Raw genomic sequence first — 20563 nt, forward strand, 5'->3', positions numbered from 1 at the left:
TTTAGCCCCTTCGGAAATTGAACTGTGCTCTGTAGTAATCGACACACTGGATCCTGTTCACGACTTTGCTATGCGCCCCCTCCCCTTATTCTTTGTGGCTTGTGTAACACTTCACCCTTGAATCCTGACTTTGTCGTTTACAAACATTGGCGCCCAGAATTACGCCCAGGACCTCCTGTGAATAAGCTTACCTATTTTTTTAGTCGGTTGAGATATGGATAATTAACAAGCCTAAGGTTGTTAGGTAGTTTACTCTATTAAAAGCTGCAGTTGAATTTCGCCAACCCATCTTTGTTGTAGGCAATCCTACTGTTACCATAATAACACTTGGCTCCAACGACGCTAAATAATTCTGATTAAGAATACATTAGATCAAGCGTATTGAGATGTTCCGCGAAGAGAACCTCGCTCAACATAAATGGGAGGGATTATGATATGTCATTCCGCATGGACACTAGTTCATCGATGAAAGTTCGCAGATTTCTGTATGGATCGGTACAGGAAGTGAATGAGCGTTGTATTTGGAGACGATAACAACTACCTACTACCTAAAGAGAGTGAGCTAGCTACTTAAAGCTATAAAATAGATTTCCTGCTCCCAGTGATCCATTTCACCCGACTTAAACCCTCGAGCATGCCTTCAATTCTCCTGACACGACATTCATTCTCTCCTATTATCGTGAATCTTTGGTCTCTACTTCTGACAAAGATAGACGCAACCACGTTCCCTTATTGTGGGAAATTTCAGTGGCGAACGACGCGCCAAAGCTGGTGGGGGTTCTTGTTCTGCACGTATCCTCCCCAGCCCGAGATTTCAGTCCTATTCCGATCAGGTCAACATTCTGCATTCAAGAAAGATTCATGGTAGTGCTTTAGGACAACTTACGAATTGGCCGCGTTGCCATTGAGGAGATCGACAAAGGTGCCAGTTCCAACGTTTTGGATCCTACACACGTTAGCAATGGGGATTCTCATGGGATAAGACAGACGTACATAAACACAGTACCGGCATCATCAGCGGTGACGAAGTACCAGAGCTGATGAGAATTGATATTCTCCGTCGCAGGACCTGCCCAGCCAGTGATCTTAGTTCCGTCCTCCTTTCCACCCTGGTAGAGGTCCAGGTTGGCTGTTACGATGTCAATCTCAAACCCCGATTTTAGCTATGACAGAGATTTTACTTACTGTCGGCCTGCACATTTCGGATCGTGAAGGTTGGCCAGACGGTGCTTTTGTCTACTTTCTGAAGCTTCCACTTCTGGTTCTCTCCACCGTGGTATTCGTACCCGATGACAGGTGTGCCATCCTGTTTACCCCCTTCACACGATGGTTAGGTATTTATCACGAAAGGCAAAGGGGCGGGGAAGAGAAGGAAATTTTACCTTTAGTTAGATCAATAGCAGTGCCAGTTCCATAGTTCAGGAAGCTGACGACGGCACCGTCTAGGGATTGGAAGGATGCCATGATGTGTAGATGTTGGAAATGTGTATAGTGGTGCTGTTGGAAGATTGTTGATTCTGGTGTTTGTCTTGTTGTTATCGTGTAGGTTATATTAAAAGGGAACCGGGGACTTCACGGGATTATATACACGATGGGGCAGGGACTTTGGAATATGAGATTCATAGACTTACACACTCTATGCTCAGATCTTTGCTATTTTCATCGGCGGATACATATGTTGATTCTTTGCATGAGGATCCGAAAGAAGCTCAGGAGTATCATGCAGCGAAGCTGAAAGCTGATCATACATATATCGCTGCATCCTCTCCAAGTCGCGAGAAATAATAATGGCGGTGTGCCAGCCTCTTGTTATGAAATGATGATCAAGTGATGAGGAAACTGACGATTATTTTCAATATTCTCGGCGTATGGAGATTAACGAATGGATATTGGCCATACGAGAGGCCTATTACTTTGGTTCCGCAACCCTACAAGGCGTCTTATAACCTATTAAAGACGTAGGAGGGCATATTATCGAGATATTAGCTGAACATGCTCGGCTGGGCATACTTTTTAGCATTCATTTTGATACTTGATACAGCAACATACCTTCTGGCTTCATTCATACGGTCCATATGATCGCCTTTGTGTACCGTGACTGCTCATTTTCAAGTCTATTTCCTATGCTCTGCACCTTAATAGTAGCTACACAATGGGCTACAACCCACAACCTGGGTAGATACTTACTAGGTCTGTTCTGATGATAATTCCGTGAGAGTTATTCGACTGAGTAGATGCATCCCCCCATCAAACACCGAGAATAATAGATCGCCATAAATCTACCTACCTGGTAGGTATTGATGCCTTCCAAGACTGTCATTGATATATATGAGAAAACATCTCACCTAAGTAGTACCTACCCGCATATCTTCTTGTCCACCTAACAGCTTGATACAGGACAGAATTTTCAAGTCGCATGTTAATGAACGGTTAATGAACCTATCAACGTCAAAATTACCTATAATGTAACCAGAGTATCATATATTGCAGAGCTTCATCTTTACTTGAAACCTGTATCGCCTGGAAATGTTCGATAGAGAGGATGATGCTCATTGGATGGTATAAAGAACAAAAACAGACATCAGTCATTCCTATGAATAATATTGGCCATTGAGTGGCATGATAAATCCGCATTAGAAATTATATTAAATGAACCTATACATACATTTAGACATTTCATTCGTCCTTGTGATGCTCGTGTCAAAGATCGACGTTGTGTTCAGCTCTCCCCATACCTCGCAGAATTGCTTGATTGGTGCATATGTGGTAATAGAAATCCATTCTAGGGACGTCTTCAGCGTCAATACTAGGTACGTCATACATGAGGCTTAGGAACAATACATTTTCTCAGCTTCGTCCATTAACATATATCATTCTAAAGGCATTTGTACTGACTGTGACAAATCTGATCAGAAAGGCGATAGTAACCTTAATATCGGAAGGGAAAGCACATAGTATGTGTATCTAGTCAAAAGCAATTAGCTTCATGTCTTAAAACTAGACTAATGCAGTCAGAATAATGTTTCAGAATTCCTGTTCCTATTCATACCGATAAACGTGCACTTAAAATTCTAAGATTATTATGTTCCAAGAGGAGAAGGGGTAATTATAATATATGGGGTAGACATACGTACGAGATTACGTAATAAAGTTCATCCTGTGTTTATTAACTTAAATTCATCAATTTAACAAACCCTGCAAAATCATGGCAAGTGAACAGAATCACGATTCAATTTTCAAGTACTACTTCGTAAGTATGCAGGTCTCACCTCACAGTCACAGTTACCTGGTTTGAGTTGCTTTTTTATATCTGCATATTGCCCGGTCTCCGGATCGACGCCAAGAAAGTGAGGGGAATGGAAATTCATCCGCATCCGCGGGGCTACTTGGAAATTCCGCCATTATTAAAGCACGGGAGTGAATGGGTACAGAATCGTAATGCATAAGAGCTTCCTAAATTGAAATTGTCGAACTAGATATCGATATTCATAACTTCAATCGTAATTCCAACTTATTGTCGTTGACTGGCAGTAACTTTAACGACACAGCACTTTTTCCGTAACGACACAGCACCTTCCTAATCGAGCCTAGTACAGCCACACAACAACTTAGTACCTAATCTGGCACAATTGCACCTTTTCAGTTTAGCTTCACATACTAACTCTAATTTGTATTGTGTACTTTTATTTTCAGCCAATAAGCGTGCGCACTGCGATACTGATCTTGAAATTTTGCGAAAGAATTCATTACAAAATAGAAAAAGTAATTGAATGATATGGGAATATAGCGCGCGACGAGATGAATTGATTGATATAAGTTATATATTCATAGATTATATAATTGTTGAACTAATCGTTGAAGTGTATGTGGATGAATAAGCAACTGCGTTGAGCTCGATGGGTGTCACGTGACTCCATCAAAATGTTCACCTGTCCACTCTAGACCCTGATACAGGTTCGAAAGGCTGATGCACTTAGATAAAAGTTACATCATTAGATTTGCTGAAAAGAGGCCTATAGAGCGATACTAAGTTTATTATTATTAGTACTATTTTTAAAGAATTATTGAAGTTCAAGTAAAATATTATGTAATCAATATGGGACATTAGAATATTACATAATGAACCCCGCTGCAGCTTCTAGCTTATGTAATCATAGTCTTCAAAGTACTCAAAACTTATATCAGGACCAATCATTAACTGATAAAAAGCGGACCCGAGTCATTTGACCAATTAAACGAAGCGATAATACACTAAGCTAAAATTAATGATTTAATGTTTTTAGATGCGATGAAAGCCACTGTGGCAGATTATTTGTGTGGCTGAACTAAGCCCGATTAGGAAGGTGCTGTGTCGTTACGGAAAAAGTGCTGTGTCGTTAAAGTTACTGGTTGACTGGTGCGCATATCAGATGAGACCCTCCTCAACGGTGAAATCCCAGCCATGATTCCTCCAATTAAAGGCCGTGAACTGGATACCCAGATTCCCTAATTAAGAAAGTCCACAGGCATGGGGTCTATGATGCCCGCCGAGGTTACCGGTCAACATGTATATTAATGATAATATATTTCTGATGAATCAGATATACGATTGTCCCAAGAACTTCTCTTTCTAGAATCGAGCAATAGTGATAGGGCTGAAATTGATTATGATGTGGATCTCTACCGCGATTTTGGGCTTCCTGCCTTTTCTCGGTGCCGTGTCGGGGTACGCGAACCCTGGCGCATGCTCAGGTACCTGCACGAATACGCACGACCCGTCTATCATCCGACGATCAGATGGAACCTACTTCCGCTTTTCTACGGGCGGAAAGATCGCAGTTCACACAGCTCCGGACATCACGGGGCCATGGACGTACAAAGGTGCGGCGCTCCCTTCGGGCTCCAAAATAAACCTTGCCGGAAATCAAGATCTTTGGGTACGTCTATCCTATCGCTGAGCCACATCGATATTCTACTAACCTCTACGGAATAGGCACCGGACGTCTCCTTGGTGGGTAGTACATACTACTTGTACTACTCCGTCAGCACATTCGGCGTCCAGAACTCTGCTATTGGAGTCGCAACATCCTCTAGTTTAGATGTAGGCACCTGGACGGACCTTGGATCTACTGGAATCCAATCCTCGTCCAGCAAGCCATACAATGCGATCGATGCCAATCTCATCAATGCTGGCGGTACTTACCTCATCACATTCGGTAGCTTTTGGAAGAATATCTACCAAGTACCGATGGCGAGCACACCCAGCTCCGTAGCAAGCGGCGCTTCCACCTACCAAGTCGCCTATGACTCTGTTAAAACTGATGAAGAGGGTGCTTTCGTATTCAAGAACGGGAACTACTACTATCTATTTTTCAGTAAAGGCAAGTGCTGCGGTTACGATACAAGCAAGCCGGCAGCGGGTGATGAGTACAAGATCATGGTTTGCAGATCTACCTCTGCGACTGGAGGGTACGTGGATTCTGCTGGCAAGGCTTGTACTAGCAGTGGTGGAACTGTTGTTCTCCAATCTCATGGAACTGTCTACGGACCAGGAGGTCAAGGAGTGTACAATGACCCCAAACATGGACCTGTGAGCGAAATACCTCTAAATTCTATCCTTGAACCATCGCTAATGTTTCGCAGATTCTCTATTATCACTATGTTGATACTACGATTGGTTATGCGGATGGTCAGAAGCGGTTCGGGTGGAATACCATCAACTTTTCAAGTGGTTGGCCTGTAGTCTAAGGTTAAGGGGGTTTGTCGGATCACAATTGAACATATTGCTGTAAATAATTCACTCACATATATATTTCTATTATTTTCGATATTAGTAGCAATTCTAGTACGGTACTTCATAGGATATTTATTAATTTGTTGGTAGGTAGGGACAGAAGCTACGATAGAAACAGTGCTGTCGAAACAATCCGCGGATAATCAAAGTTGAAACATAGGTGCTGATGAAATTACTGGGAAATATGAGGTAGACTTACTGGTAGTGGTTCTACCCATAGCTTCATGGATACATGCAAGACCTGATAGTAGAGACACCTACCTGCTCGTACTTACGATTATCAAGATCAAATTAGCAAGTAGTCGATGACCTGGATCTAGCATAGGACCAGTCCTTACAACAACGGCGGCGCGCTCGCAGATCTCTCAGATCTCCCCTTCATTTTGCGAAGACGAAGTCGAGACTTCATAGCGAATCTGTTCTTCAGATTAGTCCTTTGGGCAAGCTTCTTACCAACATCGTCAGTCGAGTAATCCACCGTCTTGGGGATTTCCTCTTGAAATGATCCCCCCCACTCCGACACAATCTTGTCAACGACTTCGTAGATCCGAATTCGGGCCTCATTTCTAGACACGCCATTCTTTAGGAGATTGTCGTACTCGGTGTACTTATGCCGGATGTAAGCGCGAACGCCCAACCGCGCTTTCTCACCGATACCCAACGTCATGGTCCGGCCGATTCGTCCACTGTGCTTCTCCATCGCCCGCTCCACGATTTTCGGCACATCCTCAGCAGGAATCTTAGGGAACTGCTTGCGAACCGAGTTAGAGAATTCAGTTTTCGCCTTCTCGTCGGTTCGCTTCACGCTTTGAGCTCGCTTTTCACGTGTCTGCTCGAACTTCTCTTGAACCTGCTCGAAAATGGCGGTTGGCACACGAAGCCCCAACGACTTCCCCTTGGAATCTTTAACGACATAGACGTCATAATCCTCTTCGCGTGCCTTCCTTCGACAGTTCAGAGTCATGTAGGGATTTCCTTTCGGGACAAAGGTATATCGATGTGACATCTTACTGGTGACAGACACCACGATATCCCTAGAAGGAGTTGCCATTTTGGAGTATGATGGGTATAGGGTTTCTTAGTTTTAGTTGTGGTAGTGTAGAATGCAATGAGGTTTGCTGTTGCGATTTTCGAGAAGTTCGTCAACTGCTTTTGAATGATTTCGACCGCGAAAACGAATAATAATCAAAGAAAGAACCTGTTTCTTTGTTTAGTTTACCAATAATAAAAACAATTGTGCGTTTGCTAACCACCAAAAACAAGATAGGTCATAAAGGTATTGTTCGATTGAGCTGTGTTGGGCTAGGTGATCAAAGACCCGTGGATCTCTTCATGTAGAGGACAATTCCGAACTGATTTCTCAGGTAAATTGCTAATGTTGAAAGTTCACTACTGCCCAAGGAAGCCATTCACGGAAGCATCTCAAAGATCGCGCAGTGCTGGTCTTTATGTGGTGTGCAAGTGCCGAAAAATCTATACTAAATTTCTTGTAGATGCGGACAATAATATAATCAAGTATAAAGATGAATGCTATTAGATATCTATGTACCGCTTGTTCATTTGAATTAGCGGATTTGTCTCAGCAAATTTAGCCTACAGGGCTAGTTTATAGGTACAAAGCGGAATATCATAGTGAGATTGCCCTGCTAGGTATTAGGGCATTAAAGTTCTTAGGGGATGTATTATACAGTGATCTTTAAGAGTGAAGTGTGAAATCTAGCCAATTATAACTCAGCGCTAGTAAGCTTTAGGGGGCTATTGCCGCGACGCCTATAGGTGATTATGGTGGAGTTGTAGTCTTGCGACGATTGATTTCAATGGCATGACACCTGCTCAAATAACCAGGTTACTGTATATCTACTATGGATTAATAGAACTTCAAGCGAATTATTTACGTATCGAAATCTGGAAGCCTGGAGAAACAATTCGGAATGGTCATCCAAGAAACATAACTGTATTATGATCTAAAAGCACCACTGGCCAAACTCCTTAGGATGCTAATTTTATACAAACAGCAGGTAAAACCCTAATCACTCATTAAACATCACGCTTCTTAACCCTATAACATTACTTCCACCAATCCGACCAGTATCATCACGATCGCCCTAAGTCACTCTGTAAAAAGTCCCGTACAAGCATGTTGAACCTCGTGTCACGTTTCCTGACAACCTCGGGGGTCAGCTTGCTCAGATGCCTTTCCCAAGCCATTTGACTCCAAGCGTGGTAAGCGAGCTGGTCCTCGTAGAGACTACCACCATTCTTGTCGATCTCAGCGGCCCATTTGCGAGCTTCGTCCGAGCTCAGCTGTTCATGCATGAACTCGATATGGCTCCAAGTCCACGTCGGCCAAAAGAAAGCATTCGGAGGTAACGTGCAGACCTCGTCCGGGTGTTCTAACTCAAGTTCTTTGGGAAGAACAACACTGTGATAGTTCCACTCCTGCGAAAGATCCGCGCCGCTATATTCCCTAAGCCACCTCGCTATGAAAGAACTGTTTTTTCGGGCAACCATGATGGCGTTACACAGACCTCCGCGGTTTCCACCTTCGTGACCTAATATTATATCGCGCGGTGACTTGAGGAGATTGGTAAAGGGTCGGAAGCCAAAAGCATCCATGTCCATATAGATTCCGCCTTGCTCTTGAAGTAGCTTCAGTCGGAGAATATCAGACACATGGGCGGCTTGCCAGGTCGCATCGGGTGAACTCTTCAGCGCGGCCATCTCTTCCGGTGAATGATATATTAATTCAATATCATCCTTTAAATGGCGGATCCACGGGTTTGATAAAGGAGACGCATTTGGTTCGGGGGATGGCGGGTCTGCGAGGTAGGTGTAGTGGAGCGAAATCTTTTCGGCCTTCATTCCCACAATTGCGCTCCGTATAGCTAAGTAGCAGAGGAAGTCGAAGGTGCCGGCACTAGGTTTGTTATACGGATTGCTAAGGCCATATATGAAATGGACATGATTCGGGATCGGTTCTATTTGTTCATCGCTGCCGGTATTCAATCTCGGGGTTTTGCCATGGAGGCAGTCGAGTTCGTGTTGGGTCGGCACGAAATCTTCTTGGACTTTCCATTGGTAGGCGAACGGCAAAGTCTGCCGTACGTGATCACCGAACTGTCTTACGGATGGCCATAGGGGAGGACTGAGAAGGATGAAGGTGAAGACGAGGGGAACGAGGTAATAAATTCGGCGGCGGCGTAGCAATCCCATGTCATAATGCATGCTGGGAGCGTTGTAAGGTAAGAAACAACTTTCAGGCGCCTCCCCAACGAGTCCGAAAAAACTACCAAGGAGACGGGTAGGGTCCTAAAAACGGCGGTCTTGGCGATCCCTGTACTATGTAGCACGGACGCGCGGTTGCATTCGCTAGCGTCGGCTCTTGTATCTGTTAATGAAACGGTATGTATTTTATTAGCAAAACAACATCGTTCAATGTTCCTCTTTCTTGGGGTCTAGGGTGATGAAGTTTAATGTTGAACATGGGAAGTTCTAAGATTTGATATTGCTTAATGCTTAATAAGAACCATTGAATCAAGTAGCTCCTGCTTTCTACGGATCCGTCATAGCTATTACCTAAAGGTTGATGCCTGTATCATACGTAGTACTGGTGGGGCTGTACATTCGAAATCATGCAGGAATACATCATATGAAATGTCGCTTTATCATTGTAACGGGGTGTAAGCTCCAGACACGCGTCAGAATTGCAGACCGACAGCCCTGGAGCAGCAAAGTTCGGCTTAAAATAGGGGTCTTACAGAGATACACGTGCCACAACACCGCTAAAAACAGACTAATTCGCCCGACACTGACAGGTAGCTACGTAACTTTCTTAATAAGGGACACCCTTGACTTAAAAAAATCAAGGTTACATTTAAATTTGAACTGGAAATCAACAATCAAGGGAGTGTGTAAATGGCTTCGTGACAAAGATTCGAATTGTTGATTTGAAAATATCACTCATGAGCTGGCCATAGTTGCCAGCCAATAATCTTCTCTTTAGAATGTCGCTGCTGCACCGGCTGCAGCGTCTGCGAAGGAGAAGAGGAGGATGGCTTCAGTCGCCTGTTCTTTGGGTCCTGGGTGTCGCATGTCTTCTCGAAGTCTCCTTTCACGTTTCTCGCTACCGAGTACCTGTACCATCGCGCGAACTCGATACTCCCTTTTACGAGTCGTGTCAGGAACCGCCGGCGACACCGCCTGAGACCCCACGTGAGAATGCTGCCATCGTCATGCTCGCGCGCAACCAGGAGGCAGAGAAAGCGGCCCGTTCCGTCCGCAGCATCGAGCAGCGCTTTAACCGCTGGTTTCGCTACCCGATCGTGTTCCTTAATGATGAGCCCTGGAGCGAAGAATTCATATCCCTCATGAATGCCACCACTAGCGCACCGACTTTCTTCGAATCCGTTCCGAAAGAAGAATGGACGTTCCCGTCGTGGATGGACAAGGACGTGGCTCAAGCGAGTATAAAAGATCAAGGCGATCGTGGAATATTATACGCTGGAAAGGAGACATACCATCACATGTGTCGCTTTTTTTCTGGGTAGGTTCGCCTATTCTGTTGTGAAGTTGAGGCTTGCTAAGATTGGCGGTGTAGGAGTTTCTACAATATCGAAGCTCTAAAAAAGTATAAATGGTATTGGCGACTGGAACCAGACGTCGAATTCTCCTGCTCGATTACATACGACCCCTTTGTCGAAATGGCCCGCCATAAAAAAGTGTACGGGTTTACGATATCGCTCTGGGAGGAGAAACGGACGTGCCCTAGCCTTTTCAGAGAGGTGTCAGACTGGAAGGAAAAGCAGGGCATTCCTAGCACCACACTGTGGAAAGCGAGTGTAGATGCGTCTTGGATGCCCTGGCCGTTCCGTAGTCTACTGAGTTGGTTCTCACACCGCGATAGCTCTGGGGATGGTTGGAATCTTTGCCACTATTGGAGCAACTTCGAGATCGCCGATCTCGATTTCTTCCGCGGACCTAAATATCAGGATCTCTACCAGCATCTTGAACGCACCGGCGGATTCTACTTTGAAAGGTGGGGTGACGCTGCAGTCCATTCACTCGCCGTGAATATGCTTGCCGAACCACATCAAGTACACCACTTCGCTGATATTGGATACCGCCACGACTGGTATTATCAATGTCCAGCCAACGCACCAGAGGGCCAATTGCCCGAGTCGCAAGCGTTAAACGAGGTCCAGAAGACTTGGGCCAATGAGATCCCAGGGGGTGTCGGCTGCCGTTGTGATTGCGATGGTCGCCGAAACAGAAACCATGCTACTTATTGTTTGAATAAACTTAAGGCACCTAATACAGCGCACCGTCCTTGGTCCACCTGGTTCCTCAGCTTCATCTTCTAAAAATAACACCTAATCGATACTACTCCAGACGACCTTTACAGGACATATTCGAAGAGACTCTTCTAATCGCTAAACTTTTTACAAGCATACTAGGAGATATTGCAAGTCTCGCAGCTTCGCAATGGACCACGGGGCTAGAATAAAGACCTACAGAGCAGCAAAGTAGCTCTTATTAGATACCTAATGACGATGAACCCTAAGGAAATTCAGCAATAGCCCGACGTGTTCCACGAATCTTAGCTTACAACAATGTAGGTAGGTACCTATTATTTACCCAACACGACTTAGACGAATGCGAATCGCTCCGAGTTCTAGGGGAAACGAATTGTATATGTGGACACGAAGATAACATATTATATCTATAAGACGATGTATATCATAATAAAAGAGATTTTACAGAGGGACGATTTTGAATATATTCCTACGCTCAACTTCCGCCAAGCTAGCCGAAAGTTTACGCGTGACAAGAAAGTAATCGAGGACCTTTGCAAAGGATGAAGGGTCATCTACACACGAATTCACAGATGATTTGGACGAGAAGTGGCCACTTGGGGATGGATCCGCCGGATTTGTTTCATTTGACATTACTATCAATAGTGCTTGGTGTATGACGATTGTCACCTTCGGTGTATTGAAAGGACATATTCCCTGCCCTTGGCCTCATACTCAACGTCGTAAATGTATGGAGTACAGATAGCACTCTCGCGAAATTAGGTGCCGAGTAGCAAGCGGTACACCGATTTCCAAATTCCCTCTCGATCATGCCTCGGGAGTCTGGTCACACAGAACCCTAATTCCCAGATCTTCTTATCCACGTCGCCAAATATAACACTGTTGGTAGGGTGGATTATCTTAAGATGTGGATGAGGTTGCCGAAGCTGTCTTCCCCTGTTTGGAAGAGGAAAGGGTTTCACAAGGTCGACTAATTCGCCGAATTCTTTCGCATAGGCCGTCATGCAGTGATGCTCGAGGTAGCCTCTGTACAATCCAAGGCGAAGCGTTGTACGAATTACTTTCAACCTGTGCTTCAGTTCCATAACCAATCGTCTATGAGATATTCTCGGAATCAATCACCATGTCCTCATCCGCAGGTTTCTTCGTCTTTTCCTGAGAAACATCTATACCCAAAGTCAGCAACCCAAATCTCTCCTCTTCCTCCCCTTTACACTCGTCGTACACCAGGGAACCAATCGCATACATACCCTTCATCTCGACCTCCCCATCAGCCTCCATCTTCCGCTTCAGCGCATACCCCATCTTCTTCTCTAGCTTGCGCCTCTTTTTTGCGCTCAATGCTGCATTCGGCCCGCTCGTCGGTAATAGTCCCGTTCGCGCACCCCGCTTCTCGTCTGCCTTTGCGACTCGGTTGTTCTTGTTCGAAGACCCGGCTACGCGCTTCTGGTTCGCTTTGCGGGCTTTGGCTGCGCGCGCTACGAGCCGGTTTTTCGAGGGCCCGTTGGGGTTCTTGACGGATGGCATTTTGGGTTGCGATTAGAGTGACTCGGTAGTTGAGTGTGTTTGATTGAGGTTGCGGGTGAGAAAGAGGATGGAGGGGACGAGATCGAAAATCATAAATGTGAAAATAAATTTTAGTGGGGTAGACGGCGGAAGTTCTCCGTGCCTCGGTATATTGATATGCAGGCGGAATTGGCTTTATGCAAGTTGTAAGTAATATTCGTTCCATGGAGTGTTACTAACCCTTCCTGCCCCCCTATTTTGATATGAGCTGACAAAGCTGAGAAGTAAGCAGCCACTGGATCGAAGTCTCATTATTTTCAATGTCCGCAATATCAACAAACTATGCCTTATCACTGTTGTAGCATTTCTATTAATATATGATTTCTCTACCGTTTAAAACAATTTGGAAATTTGAGAGGAAAATATCAACTCATGAATAACACTTCATAGTCCACTTCAGCACATAATGCTATGTTATAAGGGGCATAAACCCGGTCTTCACAAACTCCAAGAGATTTTAAAGGGAACTTTCTAATAAGTACCTCTTAACTTATTTCAAAATGAGCCCAATACCAATAACCATTACGGGATCACTCTGCGAGTTCTGCCACCAGTTCATCAGCGATATTTTCTCCTTCGACTTTACCAGTCAAGACGCCTACCCAGCTCGCTGGCATCCAATAGGCTCAGGATGGGGTCCCTGGGGCGATGCTTTCCGGCACCATGAGACCCTCGCAGCTCTTGCACAAAGCGCCAAATCATGCGAACTCTGCAATGTCTTGCACGCAGACCTCTCGCTTATGGATGAATCTCTTCACCAAGGCTGGCTAGGGCTGTACCCATTCTACTCATCTGGCCGTATAGGACCAAATAAGTCCAAAGGCGTTTTCCGCGCCGGCTTCCGTGACTCCCTAGATAGAATGCCCTGGGGTAGTAGTAAAATCGGGAGTATTCCCCTCCACAGCTTCAAAGTATGTCGGCGAGTGCCATTAAACGAAGGCGAGCAAGTCCCCTGGCTCGACACATACAGACGCCTACCCGCCGTAAACCCAACGATAACCCCATCAGATATCGCAAACATGGTATCCCACTGGCAACAAGACTGCCGCACCAACCATCCAAACTGCTCCAACGCCCCCGCGGACCACGTCCTCCCCACCCGCGTCCTCGACCTAGGAGAAGACCCAACACCCCAAATCCGGCTCCTCGAAACCCACGACCTCAAAGCCCCCTACGCAACCCTAAGCCACTGCTGGGGCGGCGCCATCCCCAGCATCACCCTAACCACCAATGCCGCCTCCCGCACAACCTCGCTCCCCCTGTCCTCTCTCCCCCAGAACTTCAAAGACGCAATAACGGTAACCCGCGCCCTAGGGCTGCGCTACCTATGGATCGACGCGCTGTGCATAGTCCAAGACTCGAGATCCGACTGGGTCCGCGAAGCCGGGCTCATGAGCGCCGTGTACACCGGCGCAGCTGTCGTGATCTCCGCGCTCGACAGCCCAGCCAGCTCGGCTGGGTTTTTGAAGCCGGATAGACTGCCCCTGGCTGTGCTGGGGGCGGAGTACGCGGTGCAGAAGGTGTTGCCGGAACTCAATGACTACCTGGTTACCTGTCCGCTTGTCTCGCGGGGGTGGTGTATGCAGGAGCGGTTGCTGGCGTCTAGGTTACTGCATTTTGGGAAGGAGCAGGTGTTCTGGGAGTGTCGGTCGTTGTTTAGGGCGGAGGATGGGAGGGATTTTACGGGGGACTCGGATGGACATGTTATGGCGGAGTTTCTACGCATTAGGAAACGGATTGGGGTTGCGGCGGCGCGGGGGGAAAGGTTGGATTGGGATGCGTGGTATCAGCTTTTGCAGGAGTATACGACGCGCAGGTTTACGGTGTCGACGGATAAGTTGCCTGCGCTTGCTGGTGCGGCGGGGTTGTTTAGGAATGCGAATAAGGAGACGGGTGCGACGTATGTTGCTGGGCTGTGGAAAGAGGATTTGGCGAGGGGGTTGCTTTGGTGTGCGCATTATGATCATGTGCCTGGGAGAAAGGTCTGGGGGATCTCGTCGAGTGATCGGATATCTACGCTTGCTGAACCGCCGGAGAGGCGCGCGCCGAGCTGGAGTTGGGCGGCGTTGGATGGTCACTTGGACTTTTGGGCGCTGCGCGTAGGAGGATTCGTCGTCGAGGTCTTGGATGTTAAGATGAGTGTTGGGGAGAACGAACTTACGGAGGCTTTTCCAGACGGGGTAGTAACACTTAGGGGTCGAGTTGCGCGGATGTTCTATCATACTCCGGAAGAAGTGAAGTATGATGTTGGGACGTTGACATTTCAACAGTCAGATTCTCCGAGTGATGCGTCAAGCGCACTAAGCGGCTGCGTGATGGATTTGGATCGTCGGAAATCACGATTTTGTTGGGCAATGGTAATTGCACAGTCAAATAATGAATGGTTTTTACTTGTCCTCGATAAGAATGACGATGGGTCGTACCGGAGAATAGGGATGGCCACGGCGAAAAGCGTGGAGGTCGATTTAGGAAGATTCGAGGTTCACGAGGTTCAAATCATTTAGAGGGAGAAAAAAAAAAGTCTTGCGGATTTATCGTGGAATCATTTAAAATTGGGATGATAAAAAGTCTGAAGGTCGAAAACGAGAAAGTGGGTGTAAAAAAAGCCTCGTGATCTTGAGCTGGATGCATCACCATGATCAAATCGCAAATACATCAGAAGAACAAAAGGCAAAAAGAACAGTATCGAGTAACCGTCCTCATGGCCCAGACTCAGGTGTATGGCCCCTGAGCTTCTGCGCCTCCTTTTGTCAGATATTTCTTTGCGACTGCCCTTTCAGGCCCTGGTTCTTCCAGGAATCGAACCCTAGACCTCCCATTCCAGAGAGACATTATTGGGTAAGTGTCCGTATCTGAGGCATCAACTAAACCGACCATTGGGTGGTTATGTTGGTAAGCCGCCATTTTATTTCTTGAAAATTTGGTAACTTCTTACAGTATATAAGGTTTACTTCGGAGGTGATAGGTTGCTGCCTGAGAGCCTTGACCACCTGACACATCTGGTCTCCACGACGACAACACTGACGAGAGCTTTGACCATTCTACTTTTTTTATTCATACTGTCTAAGGGTATGTCTACCACTCAAGTCGGTCATCACATACCAACCGAACGTCGTAACGCTCATTACCTCCCCAGACCTTTGCGCCTGAGTTACAAGATGCTACCACACTCCTCAAGTCGCTGATCATGCCACCCGGTCCGCTTGCATATACGGTTGTCGAGCCTTTTATGGTACCCTCGACAAACTCATTTACTATCCTTTCGAGGTCGGGATGTGTGTCGAATCCCTCCCCTCCTATCCTCTGGACGTCGAGGGTTGAGTTAGACTGCACCTCCTTGATCGAAGAACCAGCGGAGCAACATGCACCGGCATCCTTTACGACCACATCTTCCTTCTCGGATATATCTTCACTGCTTGATAGATGCTTGGTACTTGCTTCTCTCGTCACATATATGTGAACTTCGATTTTGTGTGCCTTAGCGGCCTTTCGAATATCGTTGAGCTCCTTTTCAATCCAACGTGTGTCGTCCTTCTTTCGGATTGCCCAGACCAATTGTACTTTTCGGTCTTTCACTTCCTTCTTTTCTATTAAGCCGAGCAGGACTGGCAAAACGTATGTGATACCTGTACCGCCGGCGACACAAAGCACGTTAACATCAGGTGTTAAGTGCTCCACTATCGACTCTCCATAGGATCCCGACAATATTAAGGGGGTTGTGGCACTTGGTGCCTCCGCCAATTTCTTCGCGGCCAGTTGCGCAACTTTCTTCGTCTCGCCACCCTTCGCTCTAAGAATATACGAATGGGAAACAAGCCCGTTCTCCACCTTCGGCAAGTTAAGCGGCGTAAATGGATGCGATTGCCAGATGCTGCATTCCGAGAAGCACAAGTAAAAGTGCTTTCCAACTTTCCACGGATCTTGGGGGTGTTTGAAATCCATTCTCACTATGTCTCCATGCTCGGCATCGGGGAAATACGTCAAGGATGCATGTGCAGCTTTGAAACCCATCGATCCGTCGGGAAGGTATTGGTAATGGATAAGTGCCGAGCGGAAGTACCTGATCCCACGGTCTAAGCCCCAAATAGCTAGTCCAGGAAGAAGGAAGCATTTCAGGTTCGCCCAATGTCCCCAGCAAGCTCCGATATATACCATCGCCAAAACGTAATGCGCTTTACGGAAGAACTCATAGCCAGTAAGACGAATTCCCCAAGGTGTGCTCAATACGAATAGGAGCAGAAGCAGGATCAAAGCAACGACTCCCCAAATCATATAAAGCTGCGCAATCCACTCTTGTGCGGTTGCAGGCTGGGGCTGGTATAAACGGACTTCAACAATCGTCCAGGCAATAGCGTGTAAAGTTCCTTGAAGGACGATGATATATCCGAGCCACCGATGAAGAAAGTTGAAGCTTTGATAGGGAAGGCCGGTAAGCAGGGAGAGGATCGATTCTCTGCTCGACAGCATAACGGAGAGCGGCGTAAGGGCATAGGCGAAAACACCAATTCGATCAGACCACGGGCCTAGAGTCGTTCTAGTATTGTATAGACCGGGATTTTTCTTTACTGGTGTGATCCATTTTTCGTACGTGAGGCCGGTGAAACTGAATATGAACAGGTAGCTTGTCAGGACGGCTAGAATGATGACCTGAAGCCGCGTCGTTCGGCCGAATATGGATCGCACAGAGTCGGGTAATAAGTAACGGCGGGTTAATGACGCCACCGTCATTCTTATTCTTGAGCGTCGTTCCGCTATCTTTTTCGACAGTTTTTCGCTGTCGACATTCGCGAACACTTCATCGGCGCGAGTGGATGGGAAGACCCGTCTTCCAATAGCCCATAGTAAGAGAATGCCACCGATTATGGACCAGAATATTCCGGAGTAGACCATCGTTAGGTCATGATTCGCGTACACCTCGTCCAAGTAGGCGCACGATCCAGCATCATTCGTACACGGGATGGCTCGGTCGACATAGCCCCAGTGCTTCTCTAAGTTACTCGCCGTGGTGAGGTCTTGGATATGGCGATCGACCAGACGGCTCTTCATGGCCTCCATGGTTGCCATCTTGAGCAGTTCGCCTTGACGATACACAACTAGAAGGTGGTAATCAGGTATGACGAACGAGCGACTGGCGGGACCCGAGAAGCGGGAAGGTTTTGTTTAATACCTTAGACTGCGAGGTATGCAGACTAGTTCCCGTCAAATGTCCCGAGAAAGGTTGATCGATAAATGAGATGATCTGCATTCATTCCTAAAAATCATTCGACGGGATGATGATATAATAAGTGGACGAGAGAGACCAGCTGGACTAAGGATAACACCATCTATCCGATCTAAGGTCGTACCCGCGCGCCGGGGTAAACGCGGTGTCATCTTTGGGCTGATTCCTCATCTTGCTCGTTAAGAAGTTAGCTACTATCAAGGTTCTATCAAGGTTCTGTCAAGGTTCTCCGTTAATTATCTTCTTGGAAACTTGCTCAAAGAATCCAGATGTCTGATGCTACCCTTTGCTATCCCACGATGGGTTACGAAACATACGTCGCCCGGACCTTAAGCCTCTGAAGGAAAAGTCTGAGAATAATTGAGCACGTTTTCCAGGGGTCGTAGAAGACTTGGCGGACAAGGATAATAGCCTCAGAAGGACCAATGGAATGTTAGACTTATGAACCGTTGCGGCGACGACCCGTTAAAGAAACGACCCGATGGGTCAAATAATCGGGAATGTGATCCACTTTGCCCAGATTTCACTAGATCATCTGGATACGCGCAAGGATACGTAACGACCCGCCACATGGGGCTAGGAACGAGGGGTTCTTATTGTTCTTTATCTAAAAAAGGATGAAAGATATGGGAGTTGGTTGATGGCAGATTGGCACGGTTGTCGCCAAGTAATAAGTCCCTCTTGCGAACTCCATATCCATATCCATATCGACCATCCTAAATAGCGAAATCTTGCTCTTATACTCTCATTTTCGCTTAACACATCGTCAGCTGTCTACGACGCGCGTGGAGAAAAGGCCTCAAAGATATACATAAGAAACGAGGAGAGATAAGAGATCGAGTTCAAGTCTTTTGCCATCCATACCTAGTATTCAAGGTCAAACCTAGGCAGACGTTTGTTTAGTGCCGGAACCAATCGCAGGTTACTCGATACGGGCTACTTAATATCATCCTCCGCACGAGCGCAACAGGAAATATATAGATTTTGCCGGCACCTCGATATTAACCGCAAGGATGGATATGAGCAGTAGCAGCAACAGTACCTATTCCCAATCGGTAAGTGTGACTAATTCATATACGAATGAAGCCGACTGGACAACAACTGACCGAGATCGTAGATGACATGGAATTGGAACACCGTTGGTACATGTATGACCACCTCACTATATTCCACGGAAATACGGCAGAGATGGTGTCTAACAACTCGCAGGTTTCCTCGCCGAATCATGGCAAGTTGAAAGTGAGGGCGCATTCGCAGCCTCTTGCATCGGTGTCTTTTTCCTCGTCATATATCTCGAGCTTGTCCGTCGCTTAGGCAAGGAATACGACACTTTCATATTACGTCAATTCCGGCAACATGCGACCGCGCAATTCCGGGCATCGAAAGAAGATAGCTCGTGCTGTTCCGATGCGCCGGCTCCGGGTCCGCAAGTCGTCACGTTCCGAGCCACACCCCTGCAGCAGCTGATCCGCTCTGTCGTACACGCTGCGTCTTTTGGTGTCGCGTACATACTTATGTTAATAGCGATGTCCTTCAATGGATATATTATAATAAGCATCATCATCGGAGCCGGGTTCGGAAAGTTCTTATGCGATTGGATGATTGCGAAGGTTGTTGTTGGGGGTGAGAATGAAGCCCAGCCCGATAAGGGAGCCGAGGGATTGGAGGAAGCATCAGTCTGCTGCGGTTGATTTGATACGATGATGGATTTATGTTCAGATACCCAATATGTCATTTTGGTTTAGATTTAGCAGGCGATGGACGATAATTCAGAATGGCCAATTTACAACTGTGTTTTCGTCTGCGACATTTGTGAGATCAACCCCCTCTAGAGTCTACACTAGGTAGGTAAGCATTGTTATCCTTCCTTCTCCGCATGGCCAAAAGTATGAGGCCGCGTATGCTTACCGCTAACCTAGGTACTATCATATCATCTCCCCCAAAAGAAATGGAAAGCTCTCGATATTCTATCGTCACCCGTTCTATCTTCAACTAATAGAACGCCATTATATGTCCGAATGTCAGCGAAATGAGATGGAGGCCGTTTACGGCGATCACTTGGATGGCATTTCGGAGAATACTCAAAGATGTACAGCCCGAGAAAATAGCGACATCGAAGTCTAAGCTCCAATATCGACCCTTGAAGTTTCAGGGTTGGTAAATCTGTCTTAGTTGACCATGGCCATCTCGTTCTTGAAAGTGCGTTGAAAGACATTGACGATGTGAGGGGTCGTCATCTAACCGAATACTACCGAGGAAGCCATTCGCGATCTAATCCTGAATGATTGGATAAGACGACACATAATCACCTAGTTTAGGAAATATTATTATGTTGTCATCATCAACTTCGGTTGGAAGTTATTCGGAATCTCGCCGTCTCGGAGGCGATGCGGCTCCGTATGGGGTTGGGGTATAGACGAAGAGAATTGAGTGGAAAGCGCAATTGGTTAATCGCGGAGTATTGCAGGACATCTTACGAAAATGAGGCTGTTAAATAGCTGCACGTTGCTTATTGTTGTCCTATACTCTATTACCGCATCATATCCAAGTGTCACGGACGAATCAATGACATTTTCTCGACGTCATCGACGATCTTCTTAGGTCCGTGGATCGGAAGCTTTCCTGGTCTACGAAGGATGCCAAAAGGAATATAAAATCAATATAAACAAGATGGAACTCTTGTAAATAAAC

General features: G+C 46.4%; 9 protein-coding genes across 9 annotated transcripts; 4 read left to right on the forward strand and 5 right to left on the reverse strand.

The window, feature by feature from the left end:
* Positions 1 to 744: 744 nt before the first annotated feature.
* On the reverse strand, positions 745 to 1464 carry GGS22DRAFT_189252 (carbohydrate-binding module family 13 protein; the record flags this gene model as incomplete). Its single annotated transcript, XM_047964821.1, has 5 exons — positions 745 to 820; positions 887 to 946; positions 994 to 1129; positions 1186 to 1317; positions 1383 to 1464. The coding sequence occupies 5 exons, from the start codon at positions 1462 to 1464 to the stop codon at positions 745 to 747; spliced, it is 486 nt and encodes a 161-aa protein (XP_047817956.1).
* A 3113-nt stretch (positions 1465 to 4577) lies between these two features.
* GGS22DRAFT_164920 (glycoside hydrolase family 43 protein) lies at positions 4578 to 5842 on the forward strand. The gene is made up of 3 exons (XM_047961601.1): positions 4578 to 4916; positions 4973 to 5569; positions 5623 to 5842. Exons 1-3 carry the CDS (start codon positions 4647 to 4649, stop codon positions 5725 to 5727), a joined length of 972 nt encoding a protein of 323 aa, XP_047817957.1. The 5' UTR covers positions 4578 to 4646; the 3' UTR covers positions 5728 to 5842.
* Positions 5843 to 5871: 29 nt separating this feature from the next.
* Positions 5872 to 6824, reverse strand: GGS22DRAFT_194737 (uncharacterized protein; the record flags this gene model as incomplete). The annotated part of the gene is made up of 1 exon (XM_047965545.1): positions 5872 to 6824. One exon carries the CDS (start codon positions 6822 to 6824, stop codon positions 6108 to 6110), a length of 717 nt encoding a protein of 238 aa, XP_047817958.1. The 3' UTR covers positions 5872 to 6107.
* An 874-nt stretch (positions 6825 to 7698) lies between these two features.
* GGS22DRAFT_164922 (glycosyltransferase family 32 protein) lies at positions 7699 to 9283 on the reverse strand. The gene has a single exon (XM_047961602.1). The coding sequence runs from the start codon at positions 8996 to 8998 to the stop codon at positions 7868 to 7870; it is 1131 nt and encodes a 376-aa protein (XP_047817959.1). The 5' UTR covers positions 8999 to 9283; the 3' UTR covers positions 7699 to 7867.
* Positions 9284 to 9640: 357 nt separating this feature from the next.
* Positions 9641 to 11330, forward strand: GGS22DRAFT_19431 (glycosyltransferase family 15 protein). The gene is made up of 2 exons (XM_047965482.1): positions 9641 to 10316; positions 10371 to 11330. The coding sequence occupies exons 1-2, from the start codon at positions 9778 to 9780 to the stop codon at positions 11131 to 11133; spliced, it is 1302 nt and encodes a 433-aa protein (XP_047817960.1). The 5' UTR covers positions 9641 to 9777; the 3' UTR covers positions 11134 to 11330.
* An 850-nt stretch (positions 11331 to 12180) lies between these two features.
* Positions 12181 to 12612, reverse strand: GGS22DRAFT_189257 (uncharacterized protein; the record flags this gene model as incomplete). Its single annotated transcript, XM_047964822.1, has 1 exon — positions 12181 to 12612. The coding sequence occupies one exon, from the start codon at positions 12610 to 12612 to the stop codon at positions 12181 to 12183; it is 432 nt and encodes a 143-aa protein (XP_047817961.1).
* Positions 12613 to 12949: 337 nt separating this feature from the next.
* On the forward strand, positions 12950 to 15809 carry GGS22DRAFT_164928 (HET-domain-containing protein). The gene is made up of 3 exons (XM_047961603.1): positions 12950 to 15489; positions 15597 to 15720; positions 15788 to 15809. Exon 1 carries the CDS (start codon positions 13152 to 13154, stop codon positions 15153 to 15155), a length of 2004 nt encoding a protein of 667 aa, XP_047817962.1. The 5' UTR covers positions 12950 to 13151; the 3' UTR covers positions 15156 to 15489; positions 15597 to 15720; positions 15788 to 15809.
* Positions 15641 to 18051, reverse strand: GGS22DRAFT_19447 (ferric reductase like transmembrane component-domain-containing protein). Its single transcript, XM_047965508.1, has 2 exons — positions 17819 to 18051; positions 15641 to 17744 (listed from the first exon to the last, which is right to left on the reverse strand). Exon 2 carries the CDS (start codon positions 17713 to 17715, stop codon positions 15727 to 15729), a length of 1989 nt encoding a protein of 662 aa, XP_047817963.1. The 5' UTR covers positions 17716 to 17744; positions 17819 to 18051; the 3' UTR covers positions 15641 to 15726.
* Positions 18052 to 18512: 461 nt separating this feature from the next.
* GGS22DRAFT_19439 (copper transport protein ctr4) lies at positions 18513 to 19670 on the forward strand. The gene is made up of 3 exons (XM_047965497.1): positions 18513 to 18927; positions 18990 to 19020; positions 19082 to 19670. Exons 1-3 carry the CDS (start codon positions 18886 to 18888, stop codon positions 19561 to 19563), a joined length of 555 nt encoding a protein of 184 aa, XP_047817964.1. The 5' UTR covers positions 18513 to 18885; the 3' UTR covers positions 19564 to 19670.
* The last annotated feature ends 893 nt before the right edge of the window (positions 19671 to 20563 follow it).

The sequence above is a fragment of the Annulohypoxylon maeteangense genome (assembly GCF_022496945.1).
Source record: "Annulohypoxylon maeteangense strain CBS 123835 unplaced genomic scaffold GGS22scaffold_10, whole genome shotgun sequence".
In the NCBI taxonomy this organism is placed as follows: domain Eukaryota; kingdom Fungi; phylum Ascomycota; class Sordariomycetes; order Xylariales; family Hypoxylaceae; genus Annulohypoxylon; species Annulohypoxylon maeteangense.